The sequence below is a fragment of the Talpa europaea genome (assembly GCF_964194135.1).
Source record: "Talpa europaea genome assembly, chromosome: 4".
In the NCBI taxonomy this organism is placed as follows: Eukaryota; Metazoa; Chordata; class Mammalia; order Eulipotyphla; family Talpidae; genus Talpa; species Talpa europaea.
Window position 1 is genome coordinate 24,553,939 of NC_140070.1, and position 20,789 is coordinate 24,574,727.

At 37.5% G+C, this 20,789-nt stretch overlaps 1 protein-coding gene across 1 annotated transcript in view; it reads left to right on the forward strand.

Moving 5' to 3' along the window:
* Positions 1–20,789, forward strand: part of ARHGEF26 (Rho guanine nucleotide exchange factor 26) — a gene marked incomplete at both ends in the record, with an annotated part of 100,516 nt that overhangs the window by 31,353 nt on the left and 48,374 nt on the right. The window contains one exon of the mRNA XM_084232577.1: positions 952–1,112. Within this exon, the coding sequence (XP_084088703.1) occupies positions 952–1,112 (161 nt within the window). The remainder of the gene's footprint in view (positions 1–951; positions 1,113–20,789) is intronic.

Here is a 20,789-nt window from a genome sequence, read left to right on the forward strand (position 1 = left end):
TAAGGGGAGCAGGCCTGAGGCCAGGCTGATGATGGCAGTGTTACTAGCCTCCAGGAAGGCTGTGAGTCTCAGGCACACAAGGATATTAACCACCTCTCCCTGGGGAGGAATTCTCCCTGCCTTGCCATTCCTGGAAGCCCTAAAGTTGATTTTGTTAAGGAGCTAGATGAATTCCTTACCCCGGGCGTTGGTGTCCATCCACATATGTGGGTTAGCATTTCATCTTTAATGAATCCTTATCTTTAACAAACCTTGTGCCTGGCACCAACAGTTTCTGTAGAGGGTACTTCACTTCTTCTTGAGACACTGACAAGAGCAGAGAGGTGGCTCTTGGACAAATAGAATTACTTTCAATTATGTGAGTTTATATAAAAGAATTTTTGCGACTGATAAGAATCTTTTGAGGGTAGGTACAATCTTGCTCTCCTAATACACCCAGAATGTTTGCTGTTATTGATTGTAAATTGGTCTAATTAAAATCAGGGAGAGAAGGATTCCAGAGGAGAGGGAGTGAAGGAAACTATTTGTGAAAAATATCCTCTGACTCCCAGGCAATTGCCATAAATCTTTACTGTCCCAGAACAGTCGAGCTTTGAAAGCAAGACTGGAGGAGATGCCCCAAAGGTTCGTTAACCTCACACTGAGATTTTATATCTAGCTTCCTTCCATTGACTGCACCCCTTGGCAAAGAATGACCTCAGGATGTAATCACAAGTCAGTTGATGCTTTCCTTTTTTCATATTTATACCAGGCTCTTGATTCTAGTTTTGAGATTTTGGATATATGTGCCTTATATGAAGACAGTCATATGGTGATGTAAATTTCTTAATGCTTATTTTTGGTACTTATCAAGATAGTCTGTCATTCTGTTCTTATAGTGGAATGATGAGAGCTATATTTAGCTCTTTAGTTTAAAGATTTAATAATCTATTTCTTTTTCCTTCTTCCCAGGCTATCTTTGAAGTCATATCCTCTGAGCATTCATATTTACTCAGCTTGGAGATCTTGATACGAATGTTTAAAAATTCTAAAGAACTGAGTGATACAATGACCAAAACAGAGAGTCACCATCTTTTCTCCAATATTACCGATGTCTGTGAGGCAAGCAAAAAGTAAGTTTGTTTTACTTTGCCTTTGGTCATGCCAAGACATCACTTACTATTAATATCAGTATTATCTGAAAATCTTTTTAAAAAGGGGGAATTTAGTGTAGGTTTTTATTTTCCTTCCTTGAAATGAACATGTAGCAGGTTGTTAACCCTCTTCAGTTCATTTCCTACCAATCAAGTGGGATAAAAATTACATGATTGGTTAACTCTGAAGTCATTTAATTTAAATTATAGATTAAAATTTTATTGAATTTCAGTTGCTTGCAAAATTTAAATATCTTGTTTTTCATTTCTGTGGTAGTTCATAGTAAGGGAACTATTGTGGAAGTTCTTGTCTTTTTTATTTAAAAAATAAAACTCAGAAACTTTATAGCCTTTATTGAAAGATAAAGAAATAACCTTAGTCTTTATGTTTTGTTTTGATTTTACTTGAAGTGCAATGCTTTAATAAGATAGTGCTCATGTGCTTTATGATTTCTGTTATATTTCAAGTAAGAATGTTCAGTTTCTATATGATAATCTGTGTCATAAGAACTTGTATTATGAATAAAAGAACTTACGTTGCAAAGAAAGAAAAGATCTGTTATATTTCAAGTAAGAATGTTCAGTTTCTATATGATAATCTGTGTCATAAGAACTTGTATTATGAATAAAAGAACTTATGTTGCAAAGAAAGAAAAGAATGTATGTTACAAACGTTTATTTGGGTGAGTTGGAAACACTCATTTTAGATATAGCCTTTATAGATTTCAAAGACTTAGAGCATTTGCAGAGCCTGTGTGGCTATGTCATGGGCCACCTGTGTTACAGGGGATCCCCACTTGTTGATCCTCCAGCACTTGGCCTCCAACAGTGAATCTCCAAGTGGTAAATGCTAACCTAAGAAAGAGTTTCCAGTATAAGAAAATGCAAAATAAAATCTTGAACAAAATGAATGATCCATGTCTGAATTACGTATTACTGATCGAGCATGGCAGTGGTGCAGGTAGGATGCTCTTCATCCATTTACCTAATAAAAAATTGTAGCTGTAGGTGGTAGGTTATTTGTGTAGGTTGCTATCCATTCATTTGACATTCAGCTTAACCATGTGGTGTCTGGGTCCCTAAAGTGTTTCATCACGGTTTGTAAGCAATTAATACTAGAAGCCCTTCTATGTAAGGTGAAGTTGTTTGAAGACAGAAAAGAGAAAATCATTCCATTCAGTGTGTGCATTAGTAGGGTCATGTCCTTACTAAATTCTTCTTTATAAAGAATTGATCATTTCAGTCAATACTTAGAATCTGCAAGATGCCTGGGTTCTAGAACATTTCAGCTGGTGCCCCCACCTCCCAAGTGATTGTCGATCCTCAGGGGCCAGCGGAGGCCAGTGGGACACATCCAGCGTGTGCGCACAGGTATCTAGACCAGGCTCCTTCCCCCGAAGGGGCAAGTTAGCATCATGCTGGATGTTAGGTACATGAGGACCCTTGTTGAGAATCAGAAGTGAGGATGTAGATGTTGGTATAGGTCTTTCTGTACCCTTCTAAGGAATTTCCCCCGTTTTCTCAAGGTCACGTGGAATGTGGAACAATAAATAGTGGCTAGGAGAGCGCAGTACGGTGTTTGCATTAGAAGAGAAGGTGAAAACAGTGAAAGTCTAGAGGCCACTGCAGTAACACAGAGATGATAGGAACCTGGTAGGCATCCAAGAGGAAGGACTTGAGAGATATTAGAACATAGAATTGAGAGTACTTGGTAAGAGAGAGGGAGGGGTTTTGTTTGCCTGCCAATTTTCCGCTTGGTTGACTCTGGATGGTGCATATGTTAACCACAATAGAGAGAAACAGGTTAGGGCTTCGTGAGGGAGAAGAGAGATTTGAAGTGATTGTAGAGGACATGGGAATGTCCATGTTTTGTTGAAAGGAAAAAAAGCGATTCAAATTTTAGAAAATTCTTAACTAGGGATACAGACTTGAGTCATATAGATGGTTCTTGACACTGGGTTTAATGAAATAGTAGAGCTTGTAGCAGTGTTTTTTATGTGGTAGTGTGGTGTTCACCTACTAAGGGCACTTGGAAATGCATTTTTGGTTGCTCACTGATTTGGCAGCTCCCTCCACTGACATGAGTAGGTAGGGACCAGAGCTGCCAGCCCCCACCTTTGGTAGGACTGTCCCAGACAAGCATGATTTGCCCAATGCCAGTGGTGCCCTTCTTGAGATGTGCGACTAGAGTAGAAAGAAAAGGAAAACCAAATTTTGGCACAGAAACTCTTAAGGAGCTTAACTAGGACAGAAATTAAGTAAACAGGACAGACATTGGGCTGTAGGGACACTGGCTCTCAACTGCCTTTCTGTTACCTTGTCAGAGCTGTGGTCTGCAACTGCTTGTCTTTCTATCCCTTTTTCAAAGTGTATGTGGGGAGGTAGCTGAACTTCTTCTGGTCCTGTATGTGTGTCTTCTTTGGGAAAGGACACTCTTTTCTTTCTCATGGTGTGATTAGATGTAGATACTTGGAGCTGAAGCGGTACAGTGTGCCTGTGGGTCAGTGCCACACAGAACCATTGACCTCTAATTCTACACCAACTTCCTAGAATAATTTATAAATAATAAACTAGAATTTATAAATAATAAACTAGTTCTTTATTTCTTTATTTTGTGGGACCCTCGCCGGTGGCCGGGGATCGAACTGGTGCTGCAGAGGCTGCGGGCAGCCTTGCAACCCAGGACTCAACCACTGCGCCACCAGGGGAGGCCCAGTTCATTATTTATGAATAATTAGATAAATAATTATTTATCTATCTAATAATAGATCTCTAATAGTAGATAAAATATTATTTATTTTTATTTATAAACTAGTTTATAAATAATATACTAGATAAATAATAGAAAAAAACCTGAAACTTACAGTATGATTGATTTACATTAATTTGCAAGAGAATGTGATCTCATCCTATTGTTTTTAATTTTAAGATATATCAGTGGTGAAAGACTGATGGTATCTGGAAAGGAAATTATCATTTGTCTAAGATTACATATTAATCCCACTATTGTGTTTAAAAACCCTAAGGCCTAAGTAAGGATTTTTTTGTGCTAAAAAGTTTTCTGCCAAATGAAAACTAGATGAGCCTTTGTTTTGATGTTTTATAAAATGGGAGTTTTACCCTCAATTCTGTGTTTTCATTCTTCACATCTAGGTTATGCTAACCTTGATATTTCATTTAAATTTCTTTCAATATAATAGAGTGTACTATTATTTATAAGCTATAAAAATCTGCTGCTAATGAACTTTGCTGGATGCTTGTTTTTCTTTCTTCCATTTCAAAGTTAAAACATTGGTATTTCTTTGGGATGTAATTTAAAACTGAAATTATGCTTGTCTTCAGTGTCTGCAGAGTAAAATAAAAATATCCATCAATGTGCTTTTGTGTCCTGAGTAACTGAATTTGTTCCCAACATATAATGAGCAGCTAATGCCAAATTCTCCAATTTCTGCTTTGTGTAGAAGAGTATATTACAATAATAGTAAATATACGAAATGTACTTACCCAGCACTTGCTTCTCTGGAAGATAGTTTCCCCTAATTTTAATCAGATTATAATAAAATTGAAATATCATGGCACACTAAATACTGTTTTAAATGCACATGCTTAAACATTTTTTGTCATGACTTCAGCTTACCAAAAAATGACATTTTACTCAAATAATAGCAAAACATACCCATTTTGTAAAATGTGCTTTCTATTTGATAATTAAAATTCTAAACTTTAATGCATAAAACCTTCAAAAGTTTTATGGTATAATTACTAGCATTTCATCTTTTCTGAGTAATTCTTAAAACTAAAATTTAAAAGAAAGCCATATTAAATTTAGGCCAGAGAATGTGGAACTCTTTATGTTGTAGAAACTGTTTAACTTTGCCCTGCAGTAATGGATGTTGCCATTACTTTAACTAGCAAATGTTCTTATTCAATATACACTATGAGTTTACCACAGAATCTCTGGTAAATAAAGCAATTTCCTTGTTTCCCTTAATGCAACAGAGAAACTATTTTCTTTCTTAAACCAAACTTCTTCAGCTGATAGTTGAAAGACAGTGACATTCAGAAGCTGCATTTTATGGCACTCTATTTCTCTGTCTTGATGTGAATAAACAAGGAAGTTCACTTGCCGTTTACCTCAAAGTACTTGACAGTAACATGCTCACGTTGCTCAGCTTTTAGCAATAATGAATACCCGAAGTAATATTAAAAGCGATAAGCTTTTACTTATGTATCATTTCAAGTAGAGAAATGAAAACTACAGTTTATTAATGATAGATGGGGTCCTCTTAGTTGAGAGAGCAGGGAGCGTGTGCTGGGGGTACAGAAGGCTTTGCGGCAGTCCATGGGGGACTCTGCCGGGTAAAGATGATAAGATACTGACCCTTATATCCATTCCCTTCCAAAATCTCACTAAGGATGATTGGAAAGTCATCACACAGACTCACAAGGATGAAGCAAACAAGGAGAGACAACAGCAACGTTTTTGGAATCTGAAATACAGATGTCAGTTCAGTACTAGGTCAGGTAGCCTGAGAACTCAAACTGGTTGTGAGGAAAGAACCAGGTTTAAACCCCCAGTCTCTGAAAGGTGCAGGAATTGATCATGTTGAGGTAAAATGTGACTAAAAAGAAGAGTTCTGTAAAAGTTTGAGAAGTAGTCAGAATTCAGATGCCTGTTCAGCTGGATATGGCATGATTTACCCCAGTGACCCAGGCCCACAGAGGAAGTGAGGACAGAGTGAGAGGTGACTGATGCTTTGCACTAGCCATGTGCATGGGTACCCTTCACCCTGTTTTTCTCAAAAGGGATTGACTTAGTTTGAGTTAAGTGATATTTTATAATTTTTATTAATGGCATTTATTGGCATACAACATTATTATTGTCATATTAAGTTGATCAGGAATCAACAAGCTGAAGATTACAGTACAAATATGTAAAGTCTCAAACATTTAAGAAATATATCCATTTCAGGGCCTCCCTGGTGGCACAGGGGTTAAGTCTCAGCGCTATCAAGCTATTGCCAGCTACTGTGGCATGAGTTCGACCCCCAACCAGGGAGCTAAGACACATGGTGCAGCAGACCTCTCCTGTCTTGCCCACTGCTCCCCTCAGCAGTGTATTTCAGTAGATCTACCCACTCCCCACTCTGTCTCTGCTGAATCCTCTTACCCTCTGCACCTCTGGTCTATACCCCAGTTCTTATATGCATAAATAAATAAAAGTAAATCTTCAAAAGAAAAAGAGAAATATATCCATTTGAGAAACACAGTAGACAAGTATTTATTAACTCTAAATCTTAGTTTCTGCTGCTTTCTAATGGTGATGTAGGTATATCTAACTTCATAAAGTTGTTAGAATTACATGAGATAATCTATGTAAAAGGTTAACACTGCTTAGCTCTCAAATAGTAGTGATTTGTTTATATTATTACTGTCATTTTGATCATGTGACTGGTATTCTGAAATGTCTCTGGATTTTGTATTTATAGACTTGATTACATGTCCCACTGTGTTTGCCTCTGCCAGTACTGGCCTACGACTAGGTTAGCAAACAGATCTTGTTTTATATATATGCACATGTTTTTTTAAAAGATAGTTGTGGTAAGTTTTATACTGTTTTAACAATAAGCTTTATTTTGACATTGAATGAGTTCAAAATAAGTGGATTCTTCCTTGTAAAGGGTATTAGTTGTCGCTTAGGTTAGGACTAAAACCTGAGCTGTTTTCTTCCTCCTGGCCTGGTGTTTGCCTTGTGCGGTGATAGATTCCTTACACCACTGCTTCAAAACAGGCCTTGACACGCCCCAGCTGCCAATGAGACTTGTTCTCCTGCTTATTTTTTGCAGATATTTGGGCCAGTACTTGCTTTTTTTTTTTTTTTTTTTTCCTTTTTGGCATTGCTTTTGCAGGAGTCTGAAGATTCCGTTGTCACATGGAGATTTTAACTTGGATAACGATCTGGTTGGGACACAGGAAACTGTTACCAAGTGTAATCATTAGCTGTTATCAATCTTAAACCAGGGTAGAACTTTGTGGAAAAGGAAACAATGGCTGGGGGTGTCCTTGCAGTATTTCATCTGCATTGCATTTACAGCTGTGGGTTTTGAATCATTACATGGATTTTTGACTCTGCCAGTTGTAAGTAAAATAAGCAGGACCACACAGTTTTTCTGGCTGATGGAAAAGATTTTAATGTAAACTCTGTGATCTAGCCAAGTTAAATCTAGCACTTGATTTAAGCACAAGAAAGCTGGTTGATGTTCTAAGTCTCCAAAGCAAGCTCTTCTAAGGATTCCTATTGCTTGTTTATCATGGGATGTTGCCTCTAATTGTGTTGCATTAATTATTAGCATCTGGGCATTAATTTTGTGTGTTTCTAACACTTCTTATTTCATCTGATGTAGTCCTTTATAGCATCCTATGAAGTACCATTCATTCCCTTTTGCAGATAAGGAGATTGAAGGCATAAATTAATTATGTGAATTTGCTTGAGGTCATTCACTTAGATGGAATTGAAACTAGTTTTTTTCATTCTTTCAAATGCATTCCTCTGGACCATTTATTTAAAAATACATATACGTGGGTTCTGTTTAAAGAACTAAATTTCAATTTAGGTCTTAGTAAGGATTACCGTATGGAAAATGAATAGATGTGGGGGGGGGGTGAGAGGATTCACCAGAGACAGAATGGGGAACAGAACAGGCAGACTAGCTGAAATACACTGCTGAGGGGAGCAGCGGGCGAGTCAGGAGAGGTCTGCTGGGTTGCTTGAGGCTGAGGATTGCTTCATAGTGCTGTGCTTAACCCCTTGCGCCACCAGGGAAGCCCCTTCCTTAGACTACTTTTATAGTGGTTTGAAGAAGAAAAGAAAATGTGTGTGTGAAAATGTGAACAGGCTGAATTCAGTTTATAATTTTCTGCTTTTTCTACAAAATAAACTTTTGTAGAAAATAAGTTTGTAAATCTTTCTTAGGACTTAAATGAAACATGCTTTATCTCTTTGGTGATAATGAACACTGAGCCACCTCTTAGCAAACTATTTTTATTTTTTAAAATAACTTTGTGTAGAAACTGAGACTATGGTTTTCTTTAACAATCTTGAAATCCCTTTTTGTATGTATGCTGAGAAGATAGGTAAATACCATTTAAAGCATTAGTTCAGCATATTATTACTATTCTGAATCTAATATTTTTCTTTTTTAGGATGGGGATTAAATCAAACAGGCCTTGTGATTTTAGATTTTACAAGTAGTATTTTTAGAAAAATATCTTGAGGAAAACATTTGTCACGAATGGTTATTTGTTAAAGGACTTAACTGATACTTTATCTATATGGTGTTTTCTTTGGATTTTGGAAACTTTTCGGGAAATGATTTGAACTTGAAAAAAAATCTGGTGGAAAGGTTCCATAGAAATGTCAAGATTGGCTAGGATTGACCTTGTCACTTGTGGGGGATTCAAACAAAGGCCCCTTTGTAGCAAGAAAACGGTCTCTGTATTGGGAGTTCATTGGAATTTTGTTTCTAGCAGGGAAGACTGATACCAGCAACCAGTCAGGGCACAATAGCAGTGTTTGTGTTTATCTGTTGAAGTCCTCTGTCATGTAACTCCTACTCTTATTCCCTTGCATCTTGTGTATATTTGATACACAACACTTTGCTATACATGTAGGTGTATGTACTTGTGTAAGTATGTAGCTATCTTTGAAGAATCTGCTAGGAATAGGTGTTTTCGGGGGCATCTTTGATAGCCATTCCACAAGTTGAAATTTTACTTGGGCTGTTTTGTTAACAAAAGAGCAGAAATGATTAAGCCATGAAACGGTTCTCGTAGATGTCACTAAGTAGCAATAAATTAAAGATCTTTAGGAGGACTGTTTTCTGAAAACTTATGTCACAGATTTTACTGCCTTATCTCACTCTTTGGAGATCTGATAGTCATTTGAGAACTCATGGTTTTTTTTAATTTAATTTAATTTTATATATTTTTTACATAATTTTTCATTTTTTGCACAATGTATGCATTTTCATCTTGGTTATAGTCCCCATACAATTCCCACCCCCTCTTGTTTTGATCCCACTCCCTTTTCCCCCCCATAGTGTATCTCTGGTTTATCGTTGCTTGTTGATTTTGATTTTTACTTTATTATAATTAGTCTTTTTCCTGGCCCCTTATTTAGGTTTTCTAAATTCCTTCTATGAGTGAGACCATCCAGTATTTTTCTTTTTCTTTCTGGCTTATTTTGCTGAGCATGATCCCTTCCAACTCCATCCATATTGCTGCAAATTGCATGAGTTTATCTTTTTTGATTGCTGAGTAATATTCCATTGTATATATGCACCACATCTTCTTGATCCAGTCATCTATTTTTGGGCATTTGGGTTGTTTCCATAGCTTAGCTATTGCAAATAGTGCTGCTATAAACATAGGGGTGCAGGTGCCCTTTGGAATTACTGTTTCTGTATCATTTGGGTAAATACCTAGGAGTGGAATTGCTGGACCATATGGAAGCTCCATCTTTAGCAGATTAGGAATCTCCACACAGCTCTTCATAGTGGTTGGACCAGTTTACACTCCCAGCAGCAGTGCAGGAGAGGAGAACTCATGTTTAGCAGTTTTAAAATATGCTAAGTACAGGTAGTGAGTTGGTTTCCCTTGTTTGTATTTAGGATGTCCCTGGAGTATCACTGTGTTGAAATACCTTATTCCTTTTTCTTTCATTTTTTGTGCTAACATCCAGCTTACTTCCATAAAATTACTTTTGTAATTGGAATGTAATTTTATTACTTTAGACTATAAATATCATTTAACAATGTTAATACACTTAGAACTCAGGTTTTATTATATTAATATTTCTGAGAGTTAAATACTGGGTGATTTCTACTTTTTGCTCATGAAGTATTTTTCTCAACTTGGAGGGGGGGCAGGTATAATTATTTAGACTCTCTTACTCTTTCCCTGAACACTATTGAGTAAAGCCTTTGCTTCTGGACCCTTTGAAGACCCCCGTATTTGGAAGCTGACATGTTCAAACTAGAGAAACTTGGTGCCTTTGCCTATTTTATTGCAGACTTTTTTGTTATAAACTATTTCCCAGTTTTGAAGACTAGTAAAAACTAGTCTTGATCACATTTCTCTTTCTGAGACTAGAGGGAGGAATCCAACTATCCTTAGATTGCTTTTCCCTCTGCATGTCAGTTGCTAAGTGACTTTACATTACAAGGAGGTCATGTTTATCAGAATAGCTAAAGAATGCAAAACCAAGGTACTGAGGTCCTTGCCTGCTGTGAATCTGTTATCACCTGCTCACACTGAGAATTACTCATTCCTATGAGTGCTTTTTCTAGATCCTATATTCTCACCATGGTGGAAGGATTTGGGAAAGTTGGTCTCACAGAGGGTGGGCTTCGCAAACATTACCTTTTGCTCAGAAGCCTGACTGACATGAGGGTCTGGATGTGGTGAAAGCCTTTTGGGAATCATATGAAAAATGTAATTGTACATGTTACCTCTGCGAGTGTGTGTGTTTCAATGTGAGAAAGACTGCAGGAAGTGAAGATGTGAAAACCTGCTAAAAGGAGAATAATATTTGAAAATGATTTTCTGAGAGTGAGCGTCCAAGTGATGGAAACCAGATGGCCAAGGGCTCTGTAAGCAGAGCTGACTGTCCTTTTCTCTGGGATTGTTGAACACCGTTTTCGAGGAAGTGTGGCAGGACATTTTGAGCATCTCAGCGGATGTATTTCTTTTAACAAGCCTGGAAGTGGGTTGTGGGCGAAGGATGACATGGTAACAGTTTGTCTTGCGGAGAACTGCTTTGCTTCTTTTAAAATGCTTTGCTTCACAGGCTTTCTCCTGTGAGCAGAGCTTGGGGGCTGCTGTGCCCCCATTCATCTGATGGTGGCTACTCTACTTTAATTCAAGAAACAGAGTCAGTGGGTGAGGGGCCCAGCCTGCCACTGCCCAAAATAAACATAAACGTGAGAAATTCAGATTCCATCAAGGGTATGCAGTCACAAAGTGGCATAGCTCACAAAGAACTCTATAAAAACAATTAAGAGTGTTTCAAGCTGGTGTCAGCCCCAATAAACTATGAGCGCCAGTGCCCATCTGATTTTCTATCTGATTTTATCTGCTTTTTTTTTTTTTTTTTTGATTTGTCAAACAGCCGGGGTCTTAAATGGAGAATAACACTGGGATTGCTTTTTCCTCTTCCTACACTCCCCAAATGAGCCAGGGCTCTCTTTGTGTAGTTTCTTCTATTTAGAAACTTTAAATGAATGGATCCATATGAATTATGGAATTAATTATCTTGAGGAAATAGTCATTGCTGTGGATATAAAACTTTTGGTGAATGTTCCATCTTATTCTTTGAAAAAAATAAATTAGGGTGAGATTTTGGAGCACCTACTGTGTAGTGGGCAGTGGACTCAGCATTGGAAATATAACAATGAACACGACAGTCAGTTCCTGTCCTGGTGAAAATGGTTCCTGTGGAACAGAATAGCCTTCAAAGCAGGACTTCAGCAAGGTCCAGAGAACCAAGGGAGTGTCTTTCCTTAACCCTCAGTTACCCTTATTTCCTTATGCTCCTTCATCAATTTAGTCTCACGATTGTCATTAACAAATATTTTAATAGAGATATAATTCAACTAGTCTCTAACTTTATGTAGAAATGCCTTTCTAGCCACATGCTGTTAATTATTTTATATTTTCAAATAGTTTTATTAAATGGGCGATGGGACTGTATGGAATTGGGTCTTAGAAAACCAAATTTCTGCCATGTTAATGAGCATTAACTACAATACAATACAATGATTTTTTTTCCCCAAAGAATCACAGAACCTGGATTATGTCACGGTTCAAAATGCTAAATATACTTCTAGTGTGAATGCATAGTTCTTCATTTTTACTGCCTCTGAATGATTTATAAATCTGGGATTTGGGTGCTGTCATTTTATCTACCTTAAGGAAAAGTCATCTGATTTATGCTCTACTGAAACTCCTTTTACCTCATGTTCTTAGGTAATGTTTAGTTTTACTAATATTTCTATAATTCATGACTGTAGTTTTATTTTTCAAACTTCTGGGTAATTTATTTGAAATAGGAAGTAGAATTAGTTTCATTTATGTTAGGTCATTGACTTGACTAAGAGATAATTCACCTGCTGTAATTTCTCACAGTAAACACTGTCATGCACCTGAGCTCAGTTTACTTTTTTACTGTGTTTTGTGATTGATAAACTATTTCCATGGAATTATAAGATTGAGAGGGCACTTGAAGGACTTCTGTGCCTTTCTGAAATTTAAAGACATTACTTCAGGCCTTACAGCTAATTGGAATCAGAACCAAGGCTGAAGCCCTCTGACCCTTGGCTCATTATTTTAATAGGAAAGAATATTTCATTATGCTTTTAATGAGTTATATGTACATGACTTAAAAGTTCAAACAATGTCAAATAGTATATAATTGTATACTGATATGCCTTGCTTATCTGTCTGTCCCCATCAGTTCTGTTACCCCTCACTGTCTATTAATTAATTAATGTATTTATTAATGTCTTTGTTCTTCTGTTTTCTTAGTACCTTCCTTTTCATAAAAAGTAACATACTGACTATCCTGTTCTGCATCTTTTTCTCTCACTGAAGTTTAAATTAAAGCACCTAAGAGCCTGGTGCCTATAGATCCCACTTTCATTTGCTACAGTTAGATTAGTACCTAGTTGCTATATTTAGCCTGACTCTGTAGCATGTGTTGTACATTCCATGGGTTTTGATGAATACGTAGTAACACATATCCACCATTATAGTAGCATACAGAACAATTTTACTGCCTTAAAACAGTTTCCACTGTGTCTAACTAGTCATCTCTCCCTTGCCCCCAAACCCAGATAGCTACTGATCTTTTTTAGTTTTGCCTTTAACCGTGAAGTTGAATTCTTAAGTGGTTATTTGTTTCTCATGCCCAGTACCTTTCAAGATGGCTATGAGATTACAAGAGGCACCTTTGAAGATATGGAAGTCTGCATTTGGGCACTTTGAAGGGTGGAGACATATTTGGGCATTGCTGGCATATGGATGGAATTCCCAGTGTTGTGTTGGATGAGATAACTGGGCAAAGAATGGAGATAGAGAAGGCCAAACTCTAAGCCCTGAGACATCAACCAACATGAAGAGATGAGAAGATGGGGGAGGAGACAGTGTCAGTGGAAGGAACCCAAGGAGCATGTTGTGCAATAGAAGCCAAGTGGCATCAGCTCTTTTTTTTTTTTTTTTTTTCTTCTACATTTAAAAACAACCTACCTTAAGAATGCCTAATCTCTTGTGGATTCCTTCGGAGGATCTGTATATTGAGCTCTGTCTATGAGAATCAAAAGTCTACACAAGAAGCAGTTACAGGGGCCTCCTGGGTGGCGCAAGGGTTAAGACACAACCTGTGAAGCTGTCCGCAGCCTCTGCAGCACGAGTTTGATTCCCGGCCAGCCAGGGAGCAACCCACATTGCACAGCAGACCTCTCCTGACTTGCCCGCTGCTCCCCTCAGCAGTGTATTTCAGACAGTCTGCCTGTTCTGTTCCCCATTCTGTCTCTGGTGAGTCCTCTCACCCCCCACACCTCTGGCCTGTACTCCAGCTCTTGTATGCATAAATAAATGAATCTTAAAAAAAAAAAAGAAGCGGTTACAGTAAGTTCACTGCTCACCCCACCACCTGATGTATGTACACAAGATACACCTTCAGAACCCCTTTATCTTGTGCTGGCCATTCCTCCATCAGAAGATTATTAGAGTAATTGGCATCTTTTCCAAATGGGGAAAGGAAAGGTAGAATATGTCACTATAAATGGAAGTGAAATATTATTGAAATGTCACTGTGGCAGTTGGCATAGATGTTTCTTCTCAGTTTCAATTGTTTTCTGAACTCACACATGTTGTGTTTTTAGACATGTTGGCCTAAGATCCAGAGCCAGAAGAGGTACATTCCAGAGGGGAGCTTGGCCATCCCCAAATTGTCTTTCTGTTTGCAAAATGAGCTTTGTTATTTACGGTGATTTGATTTACCAAAATATTAATTTTATAAAAACATCTATTGCCTGTTTTTATAACTTCTATAACTTCAAGTTGGTGTTCTGTAAGGAATAGGCTGTGCTTTAATAATGTTGACTTTGAAGTAAATGCTTATAACTATGGTAACTTAGTCCTTGCACATACAGATTTTCACATATGCAGTAGCCAAAATCAACATTTGAGAAATGAAGGTTTTATAGCATGGTTTACTACCTTTTTATAATCTTAAATATGCCATTTCAAGAGAATTTATTAGTGTACTTGCCATGAATGCTTTTCCTTTCCTCCCCCAACCCTTCTAAAAATTCATGATGATACTACCTTGGACTTTTGCCAGCATGTGAAATAATTGGACTTAACTTCTCAGAAGTTTTCAACTGCTCAGATTATGAATATAAGTTGACAAGACTTTTCTACTCATTTCAATTCACAAGACTGCATTAAGGTATTAGAGATGACTGGGTATAGTTCCTCCTGCCACCCCTTTATTCTTTCTCATTAATTACAAAAGTTCTGATTAATTACATTCACAGAGATATCAGTTATTGCAGTTTGCAAACTCCAAAGTCTTTATATCAAAGACAGTTTATAGCCATATATGCATTAAAATTTGGTGCTAATTGCAGGAATTAATTCATCCTCATAGTTTAGATAACATTTTGCTGATTAATACAATTCTTTTGTATTGTATTCTTTCTTTTATATTAATATGAGAAATTTCAAGCATAAGTTTAAGGTACAGATGGATATTGTTTTCATACTGTTTTCCATAAGGGCTGTTCTAGTTTGCATTTCCAGTGAATAAAGTTTCCTTTTTCTTCACATTCTCACCAAAGTTTGCTATGTAAGGTGTTTTATTTTTTATTTATATATTTTTTACATCATTCCTTTTTTTTTTTTTTAAGATCTAACTCGTGCTACAGAGGCTGCAGACAGCTTCATAGGTTGTGTCTTTTTTTTTTTTTTTTTAATAGAGGCATGCTTTTATTTATTTATTTATTATAGTTGTTTGTTTGTTTTGTTTATACATGCACTGGGTACAGTCAGAAGCGCGGGAGGGCGAGAGAATTCACCAGAGCCAGAGCGGGGAGCAGAGCAGGCAGAAGGACTGAAGTACACTGCTGAGGGGAGCAGCGGGTGGCAGGAGAGGTCTGCGCACCATGTGGGATCCTCCTCCGGGGCCGGGGAGCAGCCGGGGATCGAACCGGCGCCGCAGAGGCCGCGGGCAGCTTCGCAACCCAGCGCTCAACCGCTGCACCACCGGGGAGGCCCCATAGGTTGTGTCTTAACCCTTTGTGCCACCAGGGAGGCACCAGTTCTCATTTTTAAATCATATTTGCTTTCCTCCCACCCACCCACCCCCAGGATTAGTTCCCATTGGTGAAGGAAATTCTATGGGGATTACTTAAGGTGTTTTGGATGGGCTGTTCTCACAGGTGTGAATTGTGGTTTTGAGTTGCATATCCCTGGTGGCAAATGATGGGAATACTTTCATGTTGGCCATCATTTGTCTTCTCTGCAAAAGTACCTACTTAACTCTTCTATCCATTTTTTGACTAGGTTATTTGTTTTCTTTTTGTTGCGTTGTATGAGTTCTTTGTAGATTTTGAATATCATCCCCTTGTCAGATGTCAGATGTAATCCCCTTTGTCAGATATTCGCCATTAGAACAACTAAAAGATCAGGTAGATTAACTTTTAAAATGTATTAACATAGAAGTAAATGAGTTTTTAAAAAATAAAACAGTGAAATCTATTTATACATATATATGCATATACATATAAACACTTGAGATCATTTCTTTTCCTAATTACAAATGCTAAGAAATTTGAGTCATTTCCCAGATATTACTCTGGCAAGAAGGTAAACAGCTGCAGTCAACCAAGAAATGCTTGAAATTGAAAATGCATAGATAATAGAAATATGCTTTGTTGTAAGCACAGAAAATAAAGCTTATGGGGACTATTATTATGTTGAATCTCTAAGTGGTCCAAATATGGTGAAAGTACCTTGAGCATCAAATCATGATTGACCAGTGAAGACTTTCCTACCTATAATGCATTTAGTGTCTACTTTTTAAAAATTTAATTTACCATTGTACCGTAGAGGGTGAAGTTCAGGTTTTAAAAGTCTAGGAAACAATAATGACATCGCTTTCATCTTGTTTTAAAATTCTCTTTAATTTGGTAATGGTCAGATTTGTTACCTCACTACCTACACCTCTAGCTACTCTTAATCTGTTTCTGTCTTGCCTGCACACAAAATTTAGAGTGTGAAAGCTGGATATCATGGGCCATTTCAGTGGCTTTTAACTTTTTACCTGGAGCTTCAATGTCTATTAATTTTTCAAGTGAACAAAATGCTCTCTTCTTTTTCTATTGTTTATTGCCAAGCTAGCTTTAAACAACAACAACAGAATTAGTATATGTAATTAATATTCAGAAACACAAAGATTTGTAAAAGAAAAGCCAATTTTAGCAAAATTATATTTTTCAGTCTTGAGTTTTAAAATTCCTAGAGATAATATGCTAAGGATAAATTCTGCATACAATTTTATAAAGCTATCAGTCTCTGAAGCATTCAGTGTATCTCTGATTAATAATACTAAAACCAACACAAAACATTTTTCCTCAGAGACCATTTCTCATGGAATCATTCTCTATAGCTGAATTACAGTTTTTCCATTTGTCAAGAAAAAAAGTATAGTTTTTGTTATAGAAAGAAGCTTGTGGGTTATTTATTTTGCATATGTATGAGTTTTAAAGAAAACTCTTGGAAAAGGTACTACTGTTTAATGCAGAGATGTGTAAAGCCACTTGGAAACTGTAAAGCACTCTACAAGATCTAGTAAAGCTCTTTGTTATAATAATAGATAATAATTCTGTAGTTGAAAGTCATGCTGGTCTTCTTAGCTCAAAGACCTAGCATTTCTGGTTTCTGATGTGTTATAGAAACTAGGGTAGCTGCTGACTACTGGAGCAGTCAGTTGCTTTGACCAGTTGTCCAATAGGTGTGCCTTCTGTGGTCCTTTTAAACCAGAGACCATCGCCACTGATGGGATCACAGTACACCTCTCTCTTGGGAAAAATACTCACTGTATAAATAGACAGTTTCTTCAGTTTTTCTCAAGTGTCTGCAACCAGCTATGTGCCAGCTCTGCTTCTTTGGCAATATGTGAGACTGGTTGCTGCTCATTGGTGGCGAGGTGACCAAAGGCAAGATGTATATTATCCAAAATCCAGATTAGTTTTTTGCAGTAGTTTCCATCTCAAACATTGAGATGTCAGTTACAACAACAACAAAATTAACAATGCAAAGTTAACAGAATGACAAACTCCCTGCAAGCTCCCTGCACATCTCCACACCTGTACACTATAGTTGCTGTGTATCCTGGTGAGTGGTATCTTCTTGTGATCTGGAGTCAATGCCCTGAGCGAGCAATGAAAGACGATTCCATGGTGTTGTTGTTCTTTCATGATTTGTGGGTGAGTGGTTTGTATAAGTGACCCGCTAGCTAATTGGGAAGGAAATAAGAGGAGGTGGGCTTTTCTTAGAAGGGTTGTGTGATTAAAAGTCACTAGTTAAAATTTGGTTTGGACTGCTGCATTTCTCCTTAATGGTTCAGGGACAGGGTGATGGATCTAGAGAAGTGTTTAAAAAAAGGTTTGTTAGGTTCTTTTAAATTGAATTGAAGCAGGAAAAAATACCACAAAGAGAAAAATAACATTGTAGAAGATGTGTGCTATGGAGCCAGGGTTTTGGTGGAGAAATAAGAGAAAGTGTGTAAAACAACAGAAACATTAGTGAAATGTGATTGTGGTTTATAAATGACTAATTTTCCCTAGGAAATGGGAATTTAAGAAGTACACACACAATAGAAATTTCTCTAGAGAAATAGATAATGCATAGCAAATTTTTGTGTCAAAATTCTTCACTATATAAGAAAATTGGAGGAGGCCAGCATTTAGATTGTGGTGAAATGCTAGGTAAAATTTGGAACATTGGACCTTTCTGGACTAAATTGTCATCATTGGATCTTGCTGAACCAGCCTTATGGGAGGGTATCAGAACATTTTCTTTGCTTTCTCTAAATGGAACCATTATTCACTCTTGACAAGGAGTCTTGTGATGAAGCAAAAGGGTAGCAGTTGTTACTGGGGTTATAGGCCTATGCAGTCGGGCAGGGCTGCTTCGGTGTGGACCCACTGTCTCCAATTCTCTCGTGTGACTAGGAGATTTTGGCTATGTTCCCTCTCACTGACCCTACAAAGATGCTTCACATTCCCATACCACTCAGCCGGGCGATCTGTAACATGGTTTCAGATTTCATCCCATGAAGCCTGGAATTCCCTGAAGGCGTCACAGCATTGGCCAGTGTGGGTGTCAGGAAAGCCTACAAGTGGACCCTGCGCCTCCTGACCTTGCCTGGACTGGAACAGCCCTCCTTTATTGTTTCAGTCTTGGACCTTTGCATAAGAGTCACTTGAAAAGAGATGAAACATACCAAATCTGCTTTCTGGGAAAGTAAAAAAAAGAGAATGAACAGAATGTGGACGGAATTAGTGGCCAGCAGTTTTTACCCCTTATGTCTATATCCGTAGCTGCTGCCCTTTTATTATTATTATTAAAGAGCTTTATTGAGATGATAATTCATATAAAAGATCAATAACCCACTTAAACTGTATAATTTAGTGACTTATTTTGTTATATTCACAAATTGTATGGTCATCACTACAATCAACTCTACATTTGTATCACCCCAGAAATACTATACTCATTAGTGCCCACTTCCCCCCAACTTCCCTGGCTCTAGACAAAATCTGTTTTTTAATCCTCTCTGTTACTGTGTATTTAAATGTTCTGGAGATTTCATACTAATGAAATGATACCATACGTGATCTTTTATGGCTGACTTTTTTTTTTTCCTACCATGTTTTTAAGATTCATCCATATTGTAACATGTGTCAATACTTGCTTCCTTTTTATTTCTGAATAATATTTCATTGTATGGATATACCACATTTTATGTATTGATTCATTAATTGTATGTTGGATGATTCTCCTTTTTACAAACACAGATTATGTTGGATGGACATTTATGTAAATGTGTGTTTTCAATAATTTTTGATTTAACATATAACTTAGGGGGCACTAGTTAAAACTTGACATATAACATTGTGAACATTTAAGGTGAACATAGGATGATTTGATCCCTTTCTGAATTGCAATATGATTGCCTTTGTATTAATAGTATTGGTTAGCCCTGCGATCATATCACAGAATTATCATTTCTTTTTTTGGTTTGGGAATAATTAAGATCTAGTTTCTGAGCAAGTTTGATAATTATAAGGAAATATTGTTATCTTTAATCACTATGCTGTGCATTAGATCTCTAGGACTTATCTACTAGTTACAAGTTTGTACCCTTAAACACCATCTTTCCTATTTCCTGACCCCTTACCATCTCCTCTACCCCAGGTAACCATCATTTTAATTTCTCTTTTAATGAATTTGGCTTTTTTAGAATTTATATGTAAGTGACATCATATAGTATTTATTTTTGTTGGTTTCTCTCACTTAGTCTAATGCCTCCAGGTCATCCATGTTGTTACAAATGACAGGAACTCCTTTCTCATTACTGAACATTCATTAAACAACTTTTTTTTTTAAGATTTATTTATTTATGCACACAAGAGCTGGGGGGTAGGACAGAGGTGCCAGGGGTGAGAATATTCACCAGAGATAGAGTGGGGAGCAGAAATAGGTGGATTGACTGAAATACACTGCTGAGGGGAGCAGAGGGCGAGACAGGAGAGGTCTGCTGCGCAATGTGGGTAGCTCCCTGGCCGGCTGGGGATTGAACTTGTGCTGCAGTGGCTGAGGATTGCTTCATAGTGCTGAAGCTTAACCACTTGCACCACCAGGGAGGCCCCTAAACAACTTCTTTATAGATTCATTTGTTGATGGACATTTAGGTTGTTCCATAATTTGACCTATTGTGAATAATGCTATAATGAATATGGGAATATAGGTATCGCTTCAATGTCTTCTTTTTATTTTCTTTGGGTATATATCCAGAAGTAAATTTCCTGGTTCATATGATAGTCCTTTTTTTTTTTTTTTTTAAAGATTTATTTATTTATTTATACAAGCACTGGGTATAGTCAGAAGCATGGGAGGGTGAGAGAATTCACCAGAGCCAGAGCGGAGAGCAGAACAGGCAGACTGATGAAGTACACTGCTGAGGGGAGCAGTGGGTGGCAGGAGAGGTCTGCGCACCATGTGGGACTCTCGCTCGGTGGCCCCGGGGATTGAACCTGTGCTGCAGAGGCTGCGGGCAGCGCTCACCAGCTGTGCCACTGGGGAGGTCCAATATGGTAGTTCTGTTTTTAATAGAAGAACATCTATATTATTTTCCATAGTGTCTGAACCCAGTTACAGCCTCACTAACAGTGTATGGAGGTTTTTGTGTGAACATCTATTTTCATTTCTCTCAGGCATGTACTTAGTGGTGAGATTGCTGGGTCAGGTGGGAACTCTGTGTTTAACACTTGAGAACTTGCAGCCTCCTCTTCTCCTATATGTGTAGCT